Raw genomic sequence first — 20779 nt, 5'->3', positions numbered from 1 at the left:
AGATATCAGAAATGAAAATAGGAACGTAGGGAAGGGAGAAAAAGAGAACCCACTGGCACAACACTTTAGAGAAGTACATGGGGGTAAAACAGAAGGCTTGAAAGTGAAAGGGATTTTTTTGCTGAATATTTCAGCTCGTCGAGGTGACTTTGACAAAGTCCTCCTACAAAAAGAAAAATTATGGATCTATACCCTGGGTGCACTTGTCCCATACGGACTAAATACAGAACTCAATTTTAAAGTTTTCTTAAATTGAATTTTCTGGAACCTTTAATATACCTTGAGCTATAACTCGTACTGGGGTATCATGTATGGGAAGGAAATATGGACTTATTTGGACAAAGTATGAACCTAACCACTAGGCCCTTTCTTTTCCCACTGTAGATTAAATTTCTATAACAATTAGATTAATATTAAAATTAGGTGTTTGAACCTGGCCTTGATACCTCCCCTCTTGAATCATAATAATCATCCTTTTCCATTATCCTCTTTAAAGATGATCTGGTTTATTGTAGTATGGTCCCTCCTCTCTATTGCCAGCAGTCAATTTAAATTTAATATATGTTTTTTAATTCACTTTGGATTTTTTGAATGTAGTGATACTTTTTCAACACAAGAGGGCGACGTGCAGACTTTTTGGTATGCAATTAGTGCACCATATAAGGCAAAGGAATGAAGTCCCCTCCCAGTTCTGACGAAGTCTGCGGTGATTGGCGGACGAAACGCGTCAACGTAATGACGTCACTACGCTCGGCGTCTTCATAGGGTGCGGCGCCCACGAGGTGGGAAGGAACGGCGGTGTCACAGCTCCTTGCTAGGAAGGCACGAGGCCCTCTGAAAACCACCATAAGGCTACTATTACAGCGGTTCGCAAACGGCAATCCCTTATGGGAATATACCTTCCACCGGTGGCAAGTTATTTTACCTCACTGCTGTTTAGATTCATAGAGCATATATGGAGTTAAGAGGGTATGTCATATGGGCCTAATTTACCCTGCATTTTTGGGGAATTTTTTGGAAATCCTCTTCAGAGGATAATGTATATACATATATACGCTACCCTACTTAGGCATTGTATGCTGTGACAAAGCCATATCCTATTTAAACCGCTTCATCTTTCTCAGATTGAGTAATTTTTGGAAACCCTTTATTGGGTATATAGACTCAGGTACTCACGGCCTGCTACATACATAATATATGTGTTTGGAATTTACGCATTGTGACTACCTGGCTTCCCACCCCCATATGCACCTTTGAACAAGCATCAAGGACCTGATCCTATTTCAAGTCGACGGGAGTCTTCTTGATCTTTATTGATGGTAATATACCTATATTTTGTCTCTGTTTTCAGGGTTTTACTTGATGCCTGTGATCTATACAATAATTTTTATATATATCCCCAGAATCATTTGGTACTGTGGACTTTGTTTCACTTGGGGTGGTTACCCAGGAAGTCTCCACATTTGAGAAGCGGGTATGACAGCCTTACAACTGAGAAGGTAATGAAAGTGTCCACTGACTACTGTATAGGGAGGTTTGGTGTGGCTTAGGTGCGATTCAGCTCCCATATCTTCATATATATCTATTTTTTATTTTTATGTTCCAGTTTCTACACACCAGGAGGCTACTCTACACATCCTGGCTCATATTGAGAACGCACCTGCAGAATATATGGTTCATTCTAATACAAGTTGGAGATTTATGGAAACCTAGGATTAAGCCACACCATTACCCTATATTGCCTTATATGGTACCCTACTTGCCAGAATGACCCTGAAATGAAGACGCTAAGTGTTTTTAAAAATTATTTTATCTGTTTGACGTGTTCACCGTGCTCATGTTTAACCTCCTTATGATCTATGTGATCAAATAAAATATTGTTTGTAATTTTTGTACCCATATTACTCCGCGTGGATCATTCAGTAACCTCCTTTTTCCAGGTAGGGGTGCTCTGGTCACACTACCATATTGTTTAGTATGCATTTTCTGGGTTTATGGATCCACACTTACATGTTAAGTGAGCCGGAGATATGACTAAGACACTAGTCATTCGTGTCATTTCAGGTGGCCTTTTTCTGTTCTATTTTTGTCCTATAGAGCCATACTTGTGTGCGCACTCCTGGTCCAGACAAGAGCCCAATGTCACTACATTAAATATTGTTTGTAATTTTTGTACCCATATTACTCCGCGTGGATCATTCAGTAACCTCCTTTTTCCAGGTAGGGGTGCTCTGGTCACACTACCATATTGTTTAGTATGGCTCTATAGGACCCTGCAAGGTAAATTGGCCATCCCTGAAATGGACAGGGGACAGCAATCTGGGGACTAGCTGGACTTGGAGGTACCAAAACCTTAACAATCAAGAAGCAGCATATATTGTCAGCTTTACATCAGTAGTTGAATATGTTAAAAAAAAACAAAAAAAAAAAAACAATAGGCTGCAATAACACTTTAAGCATGGAGGGTGTGCTCAGCAACCACTGTTAAGGTGCAGGAGCCAGCTTGGGGTACGCTAGGCATTGACTTTGGGAGGAAAACTCAGTATTTGCATATGCAAGTACCTTGATTTTCTGGGACTCCAGGACATGTGCCCTCACTGGATGGTGCCCACTATTTAAGTCAAACTTTATATTTTTTACCATTGCCTCTGAGCTGAAAGAAGCATCTGGATCAGGAGTTGTTGCATTTGCTGCATACTTGTTCTGGGTCTGTGACTCAGTATGTTTTATAGCCAGACACAGCCAGTATGTTCAGAGTGAGGTGATTAGTGGGAGCCTCAGTGCTTCTTTTGGCACAGGTCTTGGGAGCATCTTTCTCATTACCCTCAGTCTCATTATTGATATCAGATAAATCGCCCACCTAAATGGGATATCTTTATCTGTTAACCTATCCTGTTCACTTTTAAACCTTTCAATAAATCAAAAAGGATTCATACAGCTTCCATATTGTCATATTTATTTATTTTAGGTACTTATATAGCGCTTTACACATATATATTGCACATTCACATCAGTCCCTAACCCTCAAGGGGCGTACAATCTAAGGTCCCTAACTCACATTCATACATACACATACTAGGGCTAATTTGGACAGGAATCAATTAACCTACCAGCATGTCTTTGGAGTGTGGGAGGAAACCAGAGTACCCGGAGGAAACCCACACAGGCACAGGGAGAACATGCAAACTCCATGCAGGAGGTGCCATGGTTGGGAATCGAACCCCTGACCCATTTACTGCAAGCCAGACATGCTAACCATTAAACCACTGTACCATATTTACAGTTGTGGCCAAAATTATTCAACCCCCACTGAAATTGAGTGTTTTGGCCAGTTTGACATTGCTTTTGATCATTCAGTCATCTTGCTTACATTTACATTAAAGAGGCACTTGTAGGTCAGACAAATATAACATAACAGTTATAATGAAATAACCACAAATGTCTTTTCTGTGCTCACAGCATTATCAGTTTTATTCAACCCCCAAGTGACATTCAATCTTAGTACTTAGTACAGCATCCTTTTACAGTTATAACAGCTTCTAAACGTGAAGCATAGCTTGACACAAGTGTCTTGCAGCGATCTACGGGTATCTTCGCCCATTCTTCATGGGCAAAGGCCTCCAGTTCAGTCACATTCTTAGGCTTGCGCACTGCAACTGCTTTCTTTAAGTCCCACCAGAGGTTCTCAATCGGATTTAAGTCTGGTGACTGCGATGGCCACTCCAAAATGTTCCAGCCTTTCCTCTGCAACCATGCTCTAGTGGACTTGGAGGTATGCTTGGGATCATTGTCCTGTTGAAAGGTCCAACGTCTCCCAAGCCTCAGGTGTGTGACGGACTGCATCACGTTTCCATCCAATATCTCCTGGTACTGAAGAGAATTCATGGTACCTTGCACACGCTGAAGCTTCCCTGTACCTGCAGAAGCAAAACAGCCCCAAAGCATGATTGACCCTCCACCATGCTTCACAGTAGGCAAGGTGTTCTTTTCATCATAGGCCTTGTTCTTCCTCCTCCAAACATAGCGTTGATCCATGGGCCCAAACAGTTCTAATTTTGTTTCATCAGTCCACAGAACACTATCCCACAACTTTTGTGGTTTGTCCACATGGCTTTTGGCATACTGCAGTCGACTCTTCTTATTCTTTGGAGACAGCAAGGGGGTACGCCTGGGAGTTCTGGCACGGAGGCCTTCATTACGCAGTGTGCGTCTTATTGTCTGGGCTGAAACTTCTGTACCCACATCTGACAAATCTTTTCTCAGTTCCTCAGCAGTCACACGGGGACTTCTCTCCACTCTACGCTTCAGGTAGCGCACAGCAGTCGAAGTCAGCATCTTCTTTCTGCCACGACCAGGTAGCGTTTCAACAGTGCCCTTTGCCTTGAATTTGCGAATGATGCTTCCTAAGGTGTCTCTTGGTATGTTTAACATCTTTGCAATCTTCTTATAGCCATTGCCCTTCCTGTGAAGAGAAATCACCTCTTCTCTTGTCTTCCTGGACCATTCTCTTGCCTTCACCATGTTTGTAACCACACCAGTAAATGTCTAGAAGGAGCTGAGTATCACAGTCATTTTAAAGCTGCCTAATTGGTGCTTATTATGCTTGATTGCTGCTCGGTGACATCCACAGGTGTTTTCAATACCTGATGGAAAGCACCTGTATGAACCTCTGTTCTTCAGAGTGGTAGTCTTTAAGGGGTTGAATAATTGTGGCAATGAAGAAACCACATAAGAACCATTTACTACTGTATTACATAAACAATTGATGTCATTTTAGTTGCATTTGGGTAGTTACAACGTCCTTGTAGGATTTGATTCTGAATACAATTCCAAATGTACACTATAGTCCCTAAACCCCTTTACAGCATTGGGGGTTGAATAATTTTGGCCACAACTGTATAACTGCACCTACTCAGCAAGTGGGGTTTTTTTTTAACCTGTTAAGCTGAACTCCAGGCTTCCCTTCAGTCTTGCACAGTTGTACAGACTCCTCTCCTCTAGTGAAATCACTTGTCTGATTTCACTGCATACTGTGAGCTTCTGATAGTGTGCATTAAAGTTGCAGCATGTCAGATAGAGCCTGCCTTCATTTCATGCATACGTGTTCCATTCTCTGCCATTCATGTGACCATCAGCCTTGGCATTTGGTCACATGATCTCAGCTGAAGGTCGGAGATGAGTTCAGGTTGTCTCTTTTAACCATCAAAACCAATGTTTTCTGAACCTGTCCCAAGGTCCTAGCAGCTAAACAGCACTGGACTTGTATGTTTGATCATTGTGCAAGACAAGTATTATTGGTTGCACTTGAGAACTGATTTAGAAAACTGTGTGTTAAGCTCACAAATCCTAAGTAAGTTCCAGGAAAACATCAGCGTAGACCCAACAAGCCTAAACTAGTCACTGCGCTGTGAATGCAGAGAGTGCAAAACCGGGCCGGAATGGTAAACAGGCAGCAGGAAAACATAAAGAAAAACATATTCCATCTGATGAAACACATTCTTTGGATTCACTGCAGATACTGCAAAAGAGGGTGTGATTACTTTACAAACCATTAACACGCACTCTGTGCTAAATTTCTTGCAGACCCATTTTGTCTCAAAATATGGAACAGAGATGCATATAATACAGAGATATAATAGATATTTTTTATGAATTTGGCTGTTGGTACTATTTGGCACTTTACTAAATGTTGGACCCTGTTTAGAGTCTGCATATTCTACTTTGGGTGAGTACAACATGCGGCTAATTAGGAGCACTGATACGAGAAACCACTATAGAAATTAGTGATTTCTCTCCTGAGATTTACACACCCATACCAGAAAGCCAGTTTGGTGACCTGCCTTTTTTTTTTTCCTCTCTATCGATGATCACAATACTACAGTATTATGATCATAATATAACTATTATGATCAACATGTATAAATCAGTGGTTCTTATAGTGAACTCGGTGTAGAGCTATTCACCCTGAGGTCATCACAGAGGACAAGGGGGCACGCTTTATGTCTGGAGGAAAAGAAAATTAATCTCCAAATACAGAAAGGTTTCTTCACAGTAAGAGCTGTAAAATGTGGACTAGACTCCCTCAAGAGTTGGTTCTGGCCAGCTCAGTGGATTGTTTTGAAAAAGGCCTGTATTATTTCTTGGATACACAGAATATAACTGGATACTAACATTTATAGGTAAAGTTGATCCAGGGAATATCAGATTGCCTCTCGGGGATCAGGAAGGAATTTTTTCCCCTGCAGCTGCAAATTGGATCATGCTTTGCTGAGTTTTTTGCCTTCCTCTGGATCAACTGTGGGTATAGGATTATAACTTTGCACGGCCACAATCTTTTCACCCAATTTGCCATGTTGTAATAACAGAAGTAAAGTCTTCTTAAAGTGTCACTGAGGGCAAAATCTTTTTAATTTTACATTCGGATAGAGTGCTGATGGTTTAGAACCCCTGTCAGTTTTTGTTGTTGTGGGTTTTTTTATTATTTTTTTGCTGTCTGTCCTTGCTATGGGGATTTACTCTTCCCAATTGTGCTGATCATCAAAGTCACCAGGAACGAAAGTGAGAGCAAATCCAAAATTCTAGGCCACCAGATCAGGAATAGAGGGGAAATTCTAGGCCACCAGATCAGGAATAGAGGGGAAATCTCCCAATGGGACACATGGTCCTATGACAGTGGTCTATGAGGTGATTCCCCTCACATTGGAAAAATATCCTTTCACTTCCCGTTGAGTAGGGACACAGATGGAAAAATAAGGACGTGGGTCAACCCCCCCCCCCTATCTAAAATGAACAAAAGTATTGGCTGTAGATAGGTTAAAAAAAAGTCAATCTAGTTCAACCAATATACTTTAAAAAGAAACTACCCCCCCCCCATTTATCTTCCCCCCCCCCTTGCCTATTTCGCTGGGTTAAGCAAATAACATACTCATGCCCAGTGATCCAGCGATGTTCTGTAGTGTCCTGTGCCACAACCATCTTTTCTGATGTTGTCAGGTGGCAGGTTGTCTTCTCTTGGTTCTTAAAGCTAGCCCCCTGCAGCACATCATCGGGGACCGGCTGCAAGAACCAGGAAATGACACCTAACTCCTTGATGATGCACCTTTAGAGGCTTCCAAATCCTCCTGGGATATATGACTTGGGTATCCTAGGAGGCTGGAGGCACAAAATACATCATTCTTACCTAGGCAATAATTCAAGAAGTGTAGAGGAAGATGAAAGAAAGAGCGCACAAACCTTGCGCATTACCTCAATAAATAATGACTAATTTTATTAATAAGGAAATATACTCACAAAATGGTTGTATAACAGGCATAAGTAACCATAATCCAAACAGGGTTACAGGTAAATCAAAAAAGGGGGGGGGGATGAAGGCTAACGCGTTTCGAAGGGTGCTCCCTTCTTCATCAGAGCTGGGTTTGGCAGATAGAAACTTCAGTATGGCAGATTTCCCATGGCAAGGAGATATTCAGCCACAGAGTGTCAGTATTACAGCAGTTCAACCTGTTTAGCAGGTTGTCTTCTCTTGGTTCTTAAAGCTAGCCCCCTGCAGCACATCATCGGGGACCGGCTGCGAGAACCAGGAAATGACACCTAACTCCTTGATGATGCACCTTAGAGGCCTCCAAATCCTCCTGGGATATATGACTTGGGTATCCTAGGAGGCTGGAGGCACCAAATACATCATTCACACCTATATAATAATTCAAGAAGAACAGAGAGGTTTCCTTCAAAAAGGTATTTCAAAAACGAATTGCAAATAAACAATATTGGATTTTTAGAGAGGAGGGGGTTAGAAGTGGAATGACAGCGAGTTTGTGGGGAAGGTGAAGGTCTGCTTTGAGTGTTTCTATCAAGCTTGGAGCACAATAAGCATAATAGTGAGTATAAATCTAGCAGCTTTGACTACAGTGTAGTTTGTTTTCAGACACAGGATATGGCTTGTCCTTGACGTGATGTACAATGTAAATTATGGTTGGTCACAAGGCAGCTCAGGGCAGGGCCACGTTCGCTCCCTGTAATCCTGAATAAACTTTGATGTTTTATGAGGCCAACTGAAACACTTATTTTCTGCTGTCTGGATCCATGAATAGCATCTAGTTATCGAGTAAACGGCTCTGAGGGCTCTCAGAAAATAATCTGTACTGAAACCTTTCCACAGACAACAGCTGTGCTCATGGTTAGCTATGGGCCAATCCATAGAAAAGCTGCACATATTATATGTATGACAAACCACATGAAGGAAACCCAGAGAAATATGGAGGATACCGTTGCTGGCCTCTCCATTTTAAAATATTACAGGTTCACTTTAAAGTGTAAATTCACCTGTTCACCTCAAAAATAAAAAGTAGATACGTTCGTGTTCGGCCAACGGGAATTTGCCACCCGGCTCCTTTGATTTTTGAGCCATGTATGGCTAGCATAAGTAGGCAGTGAAGTATATAAAATGAACACAACAGGCATTGGTAACTAGCAACTGCTAAAGAAGTTGACACTAGCAGGTATTTCTGGCATTACATATTCACTTTGAGGCAGTCGCGAGCTCCACTGTGCATACCAAGTAGAAGTGTCCCACATGTGACTCCTGCAGCCATTTTGTTCTGTACACGTTTGCAATTCACAACCAGTGAAATCTGAGAAAAGCCTTAAAAAGGGATGGACAATTAACTTAATGGTCCCTTTTTTCAGTGACGTACAGTATGGCCTAAACCTAGCTGAGATCAGCACGAGTCATACTTTGTACTGAAAATTGAGGAAGGTTCCAGAGATTGTATGTGGCTCAGACAGGACCATTGTCTTATTGCTTAGACAAGTAGGTGGCTTCAGAAGACCTCCATGAGTCTTTGCTGTACCAGCTATGTTTTGGCTTTGTTTGATTAATGAGCGCCCTAGTACAAGGTCTGCTGATAATATGAAGGCTTGTGTCCTCTCCTGAGCATTTTGACTTTCTCACCAAGGACAGAGACGTAAACTAAAATAAGTCGGCCCACCCCACCCTGTGTAATTCACTAGAGCTCAGCCTAATCCTTGTCAAGCTCATGCTTTGGTTCCTTGTTTAGCTGTTGGCCAAATTAAATTCCAAAAGTCACTGAGATACACTCTGACATGTAGCTTCCCACACACTAGGTAGTTGTGTATTTCGTCGGAATGCTCTGTAATATCAGACAGCTGATAGTAGTTGTAAAGTCTAAACACATAATTGAAATCCAATTTAACTTAAAGTGTATGTAGAGCCAAAACTATCAAAGTGTAACTAAAGGCAGGTTTGTTTTTTTATTTGGACAGAGTAAAAGAGGGTTAAATGCCTACCGTGTTTTTTTTGCCATCTGTGTTTAATTGGGGAGATTTCCCTTCACTGCCTTTCCCATAGCCAAATCAGGAAGTGGGAGAAAATCCCGCCAGAGTGAGGAAATCCTTGGTTGTCACCATGGTTACCAGAACTAGTGTCCCTCTTTGAAACATTTCCCCTCTATTACTGTTCTAGTGACAACCCACATTTTGGGGATTTCTTTCACTTTTGGTAAAAAAAGTAAAGAGGACAAATCGGGTGATTCACCCTAATGGGGGTACAGGGTGCAATAAGATTCTGACAGATGTTCTAAGCCCTCATCACTCTGTCCAAAAAAAAAAAAAAAGGTTTTGCCTTTAGTTATACTTTAACAACTAAAAAAGACAGGTGGGGGTTAAAGTAAAGTATATGTTAACCCTTACCTTGTTAATTAACTTATTCAATCTAAAATAGAAATGAAAGGAAAAATATTTGTGCATAGATAGAACAAAAATTATAAACACCTTTTCCCTTTTTTTTAATATGTGATCACATTCCCTCTGTTCTTAGGTGCATAAGAATGTGTGTGTGGTCAGCTTTAAATAGGAAAGCCCAGGGATTTCATCAGTTCAGTCATATTTTTTCAAAGAAAAAACAGATTCCGTTTAAGTTTGTCATGTTTTTTTGTTTTTTTCAGACCTTTGAATACACTTTAAGGCCCCTTTAACCCAGGAGTCCCATTTTTCATCTATCCATTGACTGATGAAATATGGACATCAATGCATCTCTATGGAAAAACGGATTTACATACGCATCCGTCAACATCCGTTTTTTGAAACAGATCAAAGCCCTATTTTTGTTCCATTAAAAAAAAAACAGAACAGACAAAAATCAGATACAAATGGTCTGTTTTTGCATTGGTAGTGGATGTGAAAAACTGATGTAAACTGAATCTTGTTTTTTCTTTGAACTGATGAAATAAAGGGCATGCCTGTGTGAAAGCGGTCTGAATGACATGCCGAGGAGCTCTTCCAGCTTAAGGGATCACTCCACCCAAAACATGTATCGGTTATAGAGCAAAACTAGTGGAGAGCTTCAGTGTCTACCAAAAGCTGAAAGTGGATCACCAAGCAAATAGCTCAGTGCACTGTTAAAATAAATCTGTTGTTCCAGTTTTATATTTTGGGCAGCCATTTTTGTGATACACACACCTTTTCTAGCCAGGATGGCAGTCTTCCCTGCCTGCTTTTGGGGTCAGTTTCACTGCTATCTGCATCAGCTCACTTGGCTAAGGTAGTTATACAGATTCTCTGTCCACTGGGGAGAAGGAAATGGAGTTTTGACATAGGAAGCCGAATTGTTGAATTACATGGATGGTGGATGGTTTGCTTTATTGGGAGATATGTGTTGCATGACTGGCTGTGCCATGTGAAAAAAAAAAGTGTGTAAAGCAAAAGACCGTGCAGAATTCCAGAGCTTTTGGAAGGTAAATTTATAACCATGTAGGTATTTGAATGGTGTATTTGTTGCTGCTTAACTGATAGTTCAACAGCAACAAAAACACCATTCAAATACCTACTGATAGTTGGGTTGAATAACACATAACTGGAATTTTGTTGGACATGACCCTCCCATCACACTCCCTGAAAGCTGTCAGTAATCCTGAAATGCTTCACTGCAGAATGAGCTGCTCTGCTCTACTAACTGGCTTGCATACCTTTTTTATGGGTCTTCATTCTGGTCATGTGACATTATAGGTCCTTTTCCTGTTCTGTGGGATGGTACTGTATACTGCAGAGATTGCCATTCCCTGCTGTAGGAAATAATTTGAATGATCTCAATGGACATCATTTAACCGATCAGAGGACTGGCACTGGATTGTGGAGAAGTGAGTCGGCAGGGACAGTGTTGGGAATAGTGATCAGCAGATTGCTGGTGCCATGCAGGTCTCCTGCAGATCTGTCAGTATATCTGCTTGCCTGTACGGGATGTACGAGTAAGTAGATCTACTGATAGGAAGACTCAATAAACTGCCAAAGCGCTGTGGTAGTTCATTGAGAACTTCAAACCGACAGGCGCCAAGGCTGTTGGGACTTGTAGTTTCTCATTCACAGAATACTGCACATTCACTTTTTTTTTTAATTTTTTTTTTTTATTTCACAGCTAGTGGGAGGGGGGGGAGAGAAGATCTCCCACTAGCTGTCAAAGTGGGGCAGTGGGGGCTGGTGCTTTCATAACATGTTGCATGTTACACTCTGAATATGGGTGTAAAATATTATGAAAGGTGAACTTATCCTTTAATGTGAACAATTTTATTGGTTTACTTTACTGTATTGAGAACTTTGTTTCTTTTGTGTAGTTAGTGATGATATATGGCCTCGGGCCAGTCATATTTGTACATTACGGATCCACGCTCTGCTTCCTACTTAAGCTGGCCATATACTAGTAAAATTTCATTTGAAATGTTTTGATGTAAAGACGTTCCTCTTGTTTTCCTAATGAGGTGAAATTGACATTTATTTTCGATGAACAAGCAAATTTGTAGGAACAAATTTCTTACAGTAAGTCCTCATGCACACTGGATGTTTTTGGCTTTTGGCATTTTTTTCTACAGCCAATAAACTTCCCAGCATGTTATCCTATGTGTCCATGCACACGTAGACTGTAATCAACGGTTTTTGGCAGGAAACAAAACCTAGAACTAGTGGTTTTCTAGAGGAGTTTTTTAGCTGTAAAACGCTGAGGCTCTATGCACACGGGGTATTTGTATTAGCGTTTAGCATCGCTTTGGCGCTGGTTTGCTGCGTTTTACCGCGTTTTTAAGCGTTAGAGCTTTTTTACAGCTAAAAAAACACATCTAGAAACCCACTAGTTCTGGGTTTTGTTTCCAGCTAAAAAACGTTGATTCCAGTCTATGTGTGCATGGACACATAGGATAACATGCTGGGGAGTTTACTGGCTGTAGAAAAAAAACATCAAAAGCCAAAAACAGCCGCTGTAAACATGTCCAGTGTGCATGAGGACTGAAAAACGTGGCAAACCAGAGTTTTTTGGAGCAAAAAAAAAAAAATACTTTTTGTTGTAAAAACGCGGTAAAAACTCACAGCTAATGTTACCAGCGTTATTAAAACGTCCCCTGTGCATGGAGTTTTTTTGTTTTGGTAAAGTACATTCATTCCAAAATGTGAAAAGCAAACAAAAATTTTGAAGTACTTTCGAACAACATTTGTCATTGAATGTGCTAAAAATTCTGGTATGAATCTGTGTACAAGTTTTCAGTCTACTAGTGTATGGCCAGCTTTAGTAATGCAGCAATACAGTGTTGCACCTTGCTTATCCTGTTAGATCACTCACTGCAGGGGCGGACTGACAACTCATGGGGCCCCCCGGGCAATAGAGGATCATGGGGCCCCTGTGTCTTTGCCCAAACTCAAAAAAGCCTATGAAAAAGGTACCAGGGGCATCTCATGGGGCCCCCTACTGACCCCGGGCCCTCGGGCAGTGCCTGAGTTTCCAAATGGTCAGTCCGCCCCTGGCTCGCTGTAAGTCTGCAGACAAGGTCTGTCTGGTGGAAGAAATAGCCTGATGTATATCTGCGCACACTAGCCTTACCATGTGATCACAGCTGTAGGCCACTTGAGGGAACTCAGGGAAGATCCTGATTGGTCTGCCAGATATCTGGTGGGCATCTAACTTCCTGTCTAAGCTGACAGCACTGCCTCTGCTGCTCTGAAATTCCAAGAAGTGTCTCAGCCTCACCTGAGTTATCCCCTAATACAGGGGTGGGCAACTGTGGCCCTCCAGCTGTTTTAGAACTACAAGTCCCATGAGGCATTGCAAAACGTACAGTTACAAGCATGACGGGACTTGTAGTTCACCAACACCTGGAGGGCCACAGTTGCCCACCCCTGCCCTAATAGACTACATAACACCTTTCCCTCTCCTCATCTTCATAACCAGGAGGAGCCATTCTGTAGTCCAGCAGGAGAGAAATGGGCAGGGCTGACAACACTTCTTGGGATTTTAGTTCAAGGTTGTCCAGTTACTGCAGGAAGATATGAGCTCTCTGGATTTCTGTCAAGATCAACAGGTATTTTTGTGTGCTAGTAGCATTTTTAAAGACACAATTATCGATTGATTCACATTTTTAAATTGGTGAAAGCCTATTCTGGGTTGTAGTCTAAACGGCATGATATCAGCACATGTACTAGTAGAGGGTTCGTGCTGAGATAAATACAGCTCTGTTTGTTTTATGTAGGCAGGTATACTGCCATGCGTGTGATCTATACATAGCAAGTGTTTGTAGAGATAACGGCATTGGAGAACAGATTACTGAACGTCTGTGCATTTAGTTATGTTGTCTTAGAGAGGGAATACATGCGTAGTAAGACAGACAGACATCCTGCTGAGAATGACAGGCAGCGAGACATCTGCCTGCCCTCAAACCTGCCAAAAGCTTATACGTGAATGTAAACTATTTTTCCATAGAAGGCATGAGAGATTGAAAGAGATATTTAAACCCAAAAGCAAACATAGTATATTGCAGATTACAAAACATTATATGTGATGGCTGCATTAGTTTCCGGTTTTAGACTTTCTTTTATTTTTCATTGGATGATCCAGCCAGCATGTCTGTTGTTTTTCAGTAGAAAAGCTCTCTGGCAGTTAGGGCTCGTTCACACATGACTAATTTTTAACTCTTGCCAAACACCCCTATGGCGTTTGACAGGTGTTGGACAGGCGTTTGGGAAGCATTTTTAACACTCCACAAAAGCTCCCCAAATGCCCTTTGAGCCGTTTGATAGGCATTTTCCAAGCTTTAAAACTGCACCACAAACCCCCATAATGAAGTTTAGTGGTATTAATGCTCCACATACGCCTGCCAGGTGTTTGAGGAGAGTCAACATAGACTTGAATGGGGGGATTCAGCTCCTGACTCTACATGAGGCTTCAATGTTGCTGCAATGCTAATGCTTCAGTGTGAACAGCAATGTGTGCTTCCATGTGTAGAAATTTCATAGGTGTTTGAGCAGCGTTAAAAATGCTTCCCTAACGCCTGCTAACAAAGCTAGTGTGAACTTACAGGGATGAGACACTGGCAGGGTTGCTTAAAATGATCAGTTTTTATTTATGTAACCTTTATCCTAAAAAAAGAAAAAAGGGGTTTGCTGTAAGTAATTATAAAGCATTAGCTGGAGTTTGGGTTCAGTTTAACAGGAAATTAAACTTCTGCTTACACTGGACAGTAGAGCAGTATTAAACTGAAAACCAAAAATGTAATATATTGCAGCCTAACAGCCATTAGATGTGATGGCTGCATCAGTTTTCTTTTTTAGGCTTTATTTCCCCTCTGTTTTCACCCGGTGACCTGGCCAGCAACACAACTCATGTATTGGAGTGCCCCCATTCTGGATGAAGGGACATAGGGGGCACCTTTGGACAGCAGCATTGTCAGTCTGGGGGGAGGGGGGTGTTAGATGTACTAGCAGATTTAAATACACTAACAAACTGAACTCCAGCTAATGCTAATACAGTAACTGCAAACAGGTTTTTCCTTTTTGGGATAAAGTGGCTGACGGCTTTTAATTCCCAATAAACTACCAGGGTGCTGACGAGTGCCCTAGGTAGTTCATTGATCTTCCTGTCATTCAATAAGTGCCAGCCTGTATCTGAGGTACGGGAAGACAGCTACAATGACAACCTGCAGGAGCCTTCCAGAAAATGACTCCTTTGTTTGAGCAGCTGGAAACTGTGTGACAGCTTTCCCCACGAATATAACATTACTTTTGCAGCATTTCTTTAATTAAATATAAATACATTTCCTGGCTGCTGTGGGTATCGATTTCGAAGTTACTGACCCAGAAGAAGCCTGCGGCAGGTAGTCAGAGCAAAGTCAGAATTTCTGATCAGTGTGCATGTTCTGGTCACTGACTCAGAAAGTGCTGGGTTAGTATGACAGTCCTGTAACTACTATTTTCAGAAGGAGGTCAGCAGTGTTGTCACTACACACATTTCTCTTAATACAGGAGCACTTCCAAGAAGGGCCATTGCTTTTATATTGGTGCAGTGCTACTTATGACCAGCAGAGGGGGCTTTGTGCTCTTAAGAGCGCGCTAGCTGCCGATTATATACATATACACCTATAAATAAATAGATACTACGGGGGCTTTGAGGTCTTATGAACACAAAATTACTCATGATTATTCAGTGTATGACCCCCTTAGAAGTTATGATATGAGTGGTGCTGTGGTTGCAACATTGACTGATACAAACCAACCTTAACCTTCTGTGATTGATTGCAGACTTTGTAAAAAGCAAAATGAAATCTGATTGGTCATACAGTACTGCAGCTGTTCTCCACTATCACAGGTCCTGTGTCTGATGATTCATGACTGCTCAGTCACCTGATTGAAGGGGAGATTTCTGGCCATGGAGAAGAGTGATGGAAGAATCTCCCCTGTAACATAATCCTAATATTAATATATTGTAATATCCTTTTTGCCCTTTTCTTAAATGGGAATGGCCTGGCAGGAGATGATAAAGGAAGACAAACTAAAGTTGTGTAAGTTAAAGTGGGTGATGAGCTCAGCAAAGTGGCAATTGTTGACCATTCCCTTTTCTGTGGTAAAAAGTGATTCCGCCCTTAACCACTTCCTGTCCGGACACGTTTACCCCCTTCCTGTCCGGACACTTTTACCCCTTCCTGTCCGGACACTTTTACCCCCTTCCTGTCCAGGGCAATTTTCAGCTTTCAGCACTATCACACTTTGAATGACAATTGCGCGGTCATGCAACACTGTACCCATATGGCTTTTTTACCATTTTTTTTGAGACAGATAAAGCTTTATTTTGGTGGTATTTATTCACCGCTGGGATTTTTATTTTTTTTGCTATGTAAATGACAAAGTCCAAAAATTTTGAAAAAAAGTTTTTTTTCTTTTAAAATTTTGCAAATAATATTTCATCATAAATCTTGGCCAAAATTTATTCCGTTTATCTTTTTAGTAAAAAAAAAAAAATAAGCCAAATTAGTTTATAGCCAAAAATTATAATTTTTAAACTTTTTTTTTTTACATTTTTATTTTATTTTTTTTATATTTTTATTTATGTTTTTTTTGTTTTTTTTTACATTCACCCTAGCAGACCATGGTGACAAACCATAGTGACACTGTGCTACTTGTGAGGGGTGATGAAGATTTTTTTTTTTTTTTTTTACACTGATTGCTTTTACACCCATATAGGATGTAAAAGCAATCATTTCTCTTTCTCTCTGTCTGCATTCTTGCAGCCATTGAGAACTACTGAGTGAGCTGTGATTGGTCACAGCTTGTCACATGGTACAAGGCTGTTGTGAATAGCCTTGTACCATGTGACCTGTGATCATTCACAGATTTCACACATAGTAAGCAATGATGTCAGAAGTGACATCTTGCTTACTACTCTGCATGTGATCACTGATTGGCCAATCAGTGATCACATGATCGGGTACGTGTACAGAGGTCCCGTCCGACGATCTGTGTTTCACTGTGTCCGGAGGACACAGTGGGCACCGGATCGTGGTGCTGCGCGCTCCCAGGGAGCGCACACAAGCAGGGTGCGGGGAGGCAGTTTATTAACGGCCACCCGACCCTGCAGTACCACCGTCCGGCCGTTTATATACAATGGCTGGATGGGAGGTGGTTCAAGTAGATCTAAACCCTAACTGGATGCCATTTAGTTTGCTTAAGCACTGTGAATTATACAAAATGTTTGTATTTTCTAAAGTATCATCACCTGGTTATACCCGTGTAGCAGCTCAATGCTGCGGATCTCCTGCAGTCTCTTTACAGCCACTTCCTGTCCACATACACGCACACCAACAGCAGCTGTATGCCACTGATCAGGACTGGTTTTCTGATGGGAGCTATAGAATGTCTGCACATTGTGTGTCAGCATAGCCACTGTCTCCACCATGCAGCTCGTGGGACAGGATGACAACCCAGGAAAAAAATTTTGAGATTAGCACAGAGTGTGGTCACCCCATAAGAGAAGGTGCCTAAATTAGGACCTTCATGGTAGAATCATCCCAGGTATTATTTTATTGAAAGCTTGAAAATGAATATGATTTTGAAATTACATTGGCATTTTAAAGACTATAGGGGGGAGACTTGGGCCCCTTTCACGCATGTGGACTGTTTGTCTGTTTTGTCGAATGAAAAATGGATATCAAAGTATCTCTGTGGAAAAATGGATGTAAACGGATGATCATCTGTTTACATCCATTTACATCAGCATCCATCAATATCCATTATTTGAAAGGCATAAAAGCCCTACTTTTGTTTTGTTAAAAAAAATGGAGCAGACAAAAAATGGATGTAAATGGACAAAAAGTCAATTTTTGCATCTGTTTTTGCATTAGTAGTGGATGTAAAAAACGGATATAAAAGTGATATAAATATAAACTTCTTTGAAAAAACATGACTGAACTGATGAAGCGAACGGTCCGCATGTGTGAAAGGGGCCTTACTAAAACCGGAGAGGGCAAAATCTGGTGCAGCTCTGAATAGAAACCAATCAGCTTTCAGGTTTTATCATCAAAGCGTAATTGAACAAGCTGAAGTTAGAAGCTGATTGGCTCCCATGCACAGCTGCACCAGATTCTGAGTGCTACAGTTTTAGTAAATTCCCCATATGTGATTTTAATGATTGGGGTAAGCTGACCGTACACCTTTTTAGATTTTTTTTCTCTCAGTCTGCAGGCTGTACAAAAAAAACATCTAACAGATTCCTTCTTCCACACTATGCAGCATAGATAGACAGCGGTGGCAGTTTTCAGAATACCCAAACAGCAACTGTATCTGATTGGATGCAGCTGCTGTTTGGCTGAAAATTTTCCATCCAACTCCTTTGATCTTTCATTTGAAGGATGATGGGTAGAAGGGCGATCACAGGGCTGTCCACAAAGCGATTTTTGGCAGGTTCATCACAGATCGGACAATATTCACATTTACATCTGACGTACGCCAGTCATACTTTCCAGTTTTCAAGCAATTTTGACAACCATCTGCAAACTTAGGACTGGAAAACGATTGAACAGATCAAGCCAACCTGCCTAGATATTGCTGTGTGTCTGGCTAACAGTCATATGTCTTGCTGCAAACAATGAATGAAAAGGCATCTGTCAGTCCTTGAAGCCATCACTGGCCTACCTGAACCCACCTTGATGTCCTCTCCCACTTGGCCAATCATTAATTGCCATGCATGAACACTAACAACCTCATCCCCTTCTATGTGTAAAATAATAATGAGTGCTTAACGAGAATCTCTTGTTATTGTCCCCCGGGGAATATAAACACCACCTGATCCTCAAATATTTTTTTTCTCGTGAATCAAAAGCATAGCCCCATGTACAGCCACCCATAGACATTAATTTGTGCATGCCAGTCCTAAAGAACAGTGGACAGTCACTATTATGAGGTCCATTCTAAACGTGTTCAGGATTTGCAGATACAAAGCTCGGTGTTGATTCTGGCTGGAGCTGAACTCGGCTCTGTACAGCACACAGTATCAGATGGATGTCAGGATAAATCTAATGCTTTCTCTTCTAGCAAATTGTTTTTCTTTCCCCAGCTCTTTCTCAGACAGTGATGTGTTTGTTTTGTTGCAGTGCTGGTGATGATCAGGGAGATGATGTGCCTATGAAAAGGTTGCTGGATACAGAGAAAAGAGCCGCTCTCCTCCCCCTCCACCTCCCACAGAGCCGGTAGAGGAGGAGTCTTTAGCAGCCCATTGCTGAGTTCAGATTCCTGCTACTCACTGGCTGAACCTCCACAGCCTGAGGAGGAAGAAACAGAGAGCTTTCCCAGTCTGAACAAGATTACAAGTCCGATTGCTCCTGCCTGGAGATAAGAAAGCCACATACAGACTTTGTACCCTCTGCCTTCAGGAATCACCAGGAAGAGATCACTATCCCTTGAAGAGAGGGACAGCCCAGAAGATAGTCCAGGGACCCCGTCCTCTGCTGGTTTGGAGCTTGCGGGTCTTCTCCTCCTACCCCTGGAGATGCTCCAAAGACTATTCCTCTCTTTGGTAAATTCTTGGGGCATCCATTCCCAAAGGAGGGCCGGACACCCCAATCGCAGGTACATAGAAGTTGACGGCCGATAATACACTTGAATTTCGAAGGTTGAGTTTTCTTTGAAACGAGAGAAAATTCCTTCGTACCCTCCTCCTCCTGTAATCCTTAACATCCCATCTGCTTTCTCTTATCCCAAAACGCTTGGAGAAATTCCTGCCTTGTGGGATCACTCATGGCTTTCTTGACCAAGAAAAAGAAGTTTAAGTTCCAGACCACCTTTACCCTGGAGGAGCTGACAGCCGTCCCCTTTGTGAACGGGGTCCTTTTTTGTAAGGTCAGGCTGCTAGATGGAGGAGATTTTGTCAGCCTGTCAAGCAGGTAAGTGAACATCGAATGTATTTAAAGTATATTTACAATACCCTGTCCCCGAAACACTGTAACGCTGTATGAAAATTGCTGCAAAAGTGGGACTGTTTCCCATAGCAACCACTGTAATTTTGCATTGCATTTATAGGGTAAATCTACTTGTCATGGCCAAACACTCTGCATTTGCTGTAATTTTGCTGCTACGATTTCTAGTCCATGCCCTGGCAGCTCTATCTGAATAGTTGGCCTGTTTACTCACAGCACAATGTGCATAGTATCAATTGGACCTTTTGTTGTGCGCATATTTAGCATTTTTATTGCTCTATTTTCCATTGTAAGCTAAAAATAAATATAGGCTTGGCAATCTAATTGAGTCTAGCAGTATAGGAGTGCACACGCTGTACAGACTCTAATACTGTACCTGACCACTCAGGGTCTTGTTGACTTGATAAGGTTTTGCTCTGTGGGGAACCAACACTCACGTCAGTGTAAAGTTTAAGATTTTTAGCTTTGAGGAGTGTAACTATGGACAGAAGGTAATGGCTACCTGAAATAGACCTTAAAGTGGTTGTGAAGGCTCAAGGTTTTTTACCTATCGCAATCCAGTGATGTGCAGGAGAGCCTCAGCTATCTGGGGACTCTCCCTTCTCATTGGCTGAGACAGTAGTGGGGTCCTGCTGCTGTCAATCACAGACAGTAAGCCAATGAGGAGAGAGAGGGCCACAGCTCTGTGTGTGAATGGACACGCAGTACAGCAGCTCGGGAGTGAGCCTGATTGGGTGCCCCCAAAGCAAACTTCTTGCTCTGGGGGAACTCGGCAAGAGGGAGGGGGCAAGAGTGTCAGTGGGGACCCCAGAAGAGGAGGATCAGGGCTGCTGTGTGCAAAACCATTACACAGGGCAGGTAAGTATGACATGTTTTTTATTTATTTTTTCACTGCCTTTAATATCACTTTAACAATTGAACTGTAAAATGACAATACATGCATTCACAGTGCAACCTCAGCAGACACCCCTTGCCTGACCAATTTTTTTTTGGGGGGGGTGATCGAAATTAATCTTTCTGATTATTGTTTTACCAAAATTCAGCGG

General features: G+C 41.8%; 1 protein-coding gene across 1 annotated transcript in view; it reads left to right on the top strand.

The window, feature by feature from the left end:
• EEIG1 (estrogen-induced osteoclastogenesis regulator 1) overlaps positions 1-20779 on the top strand; it is a 112431-nt gene that overhangs the window by 12345 nt on the left and 79307 nt on the right. The window contains exon 2 of the mRNA XM_089692929.1: positions 18912-19700. Coding sequence (XP_089549055.1) covers positions 19555-19700 — 146 coding nt within the window. The 5' untranslated portion in view covers positions 18912-19554. The remainder of the gene's footprint in view (positions 1-18911; positions 19701-20779) is intronic.

Source organism: Staurois parvus, unplaced genomic scaffold (assembly GCF_062004578.1).
Source record: "Staurois parvus isolate SC_StPar_1 unplaced genomic scaffold, SC_StPar_1.0 ptg000608l, whole genome shotgun sequence".
Lineage (NCBI taxonomy): Eukaryota > Metazoa > Chordata > Amphibia > Anura > Ranidae > Staurois > Staurois parvus.
This window is presented reverse-complemented; position numbering and strand designations above follow the sequence as displayed.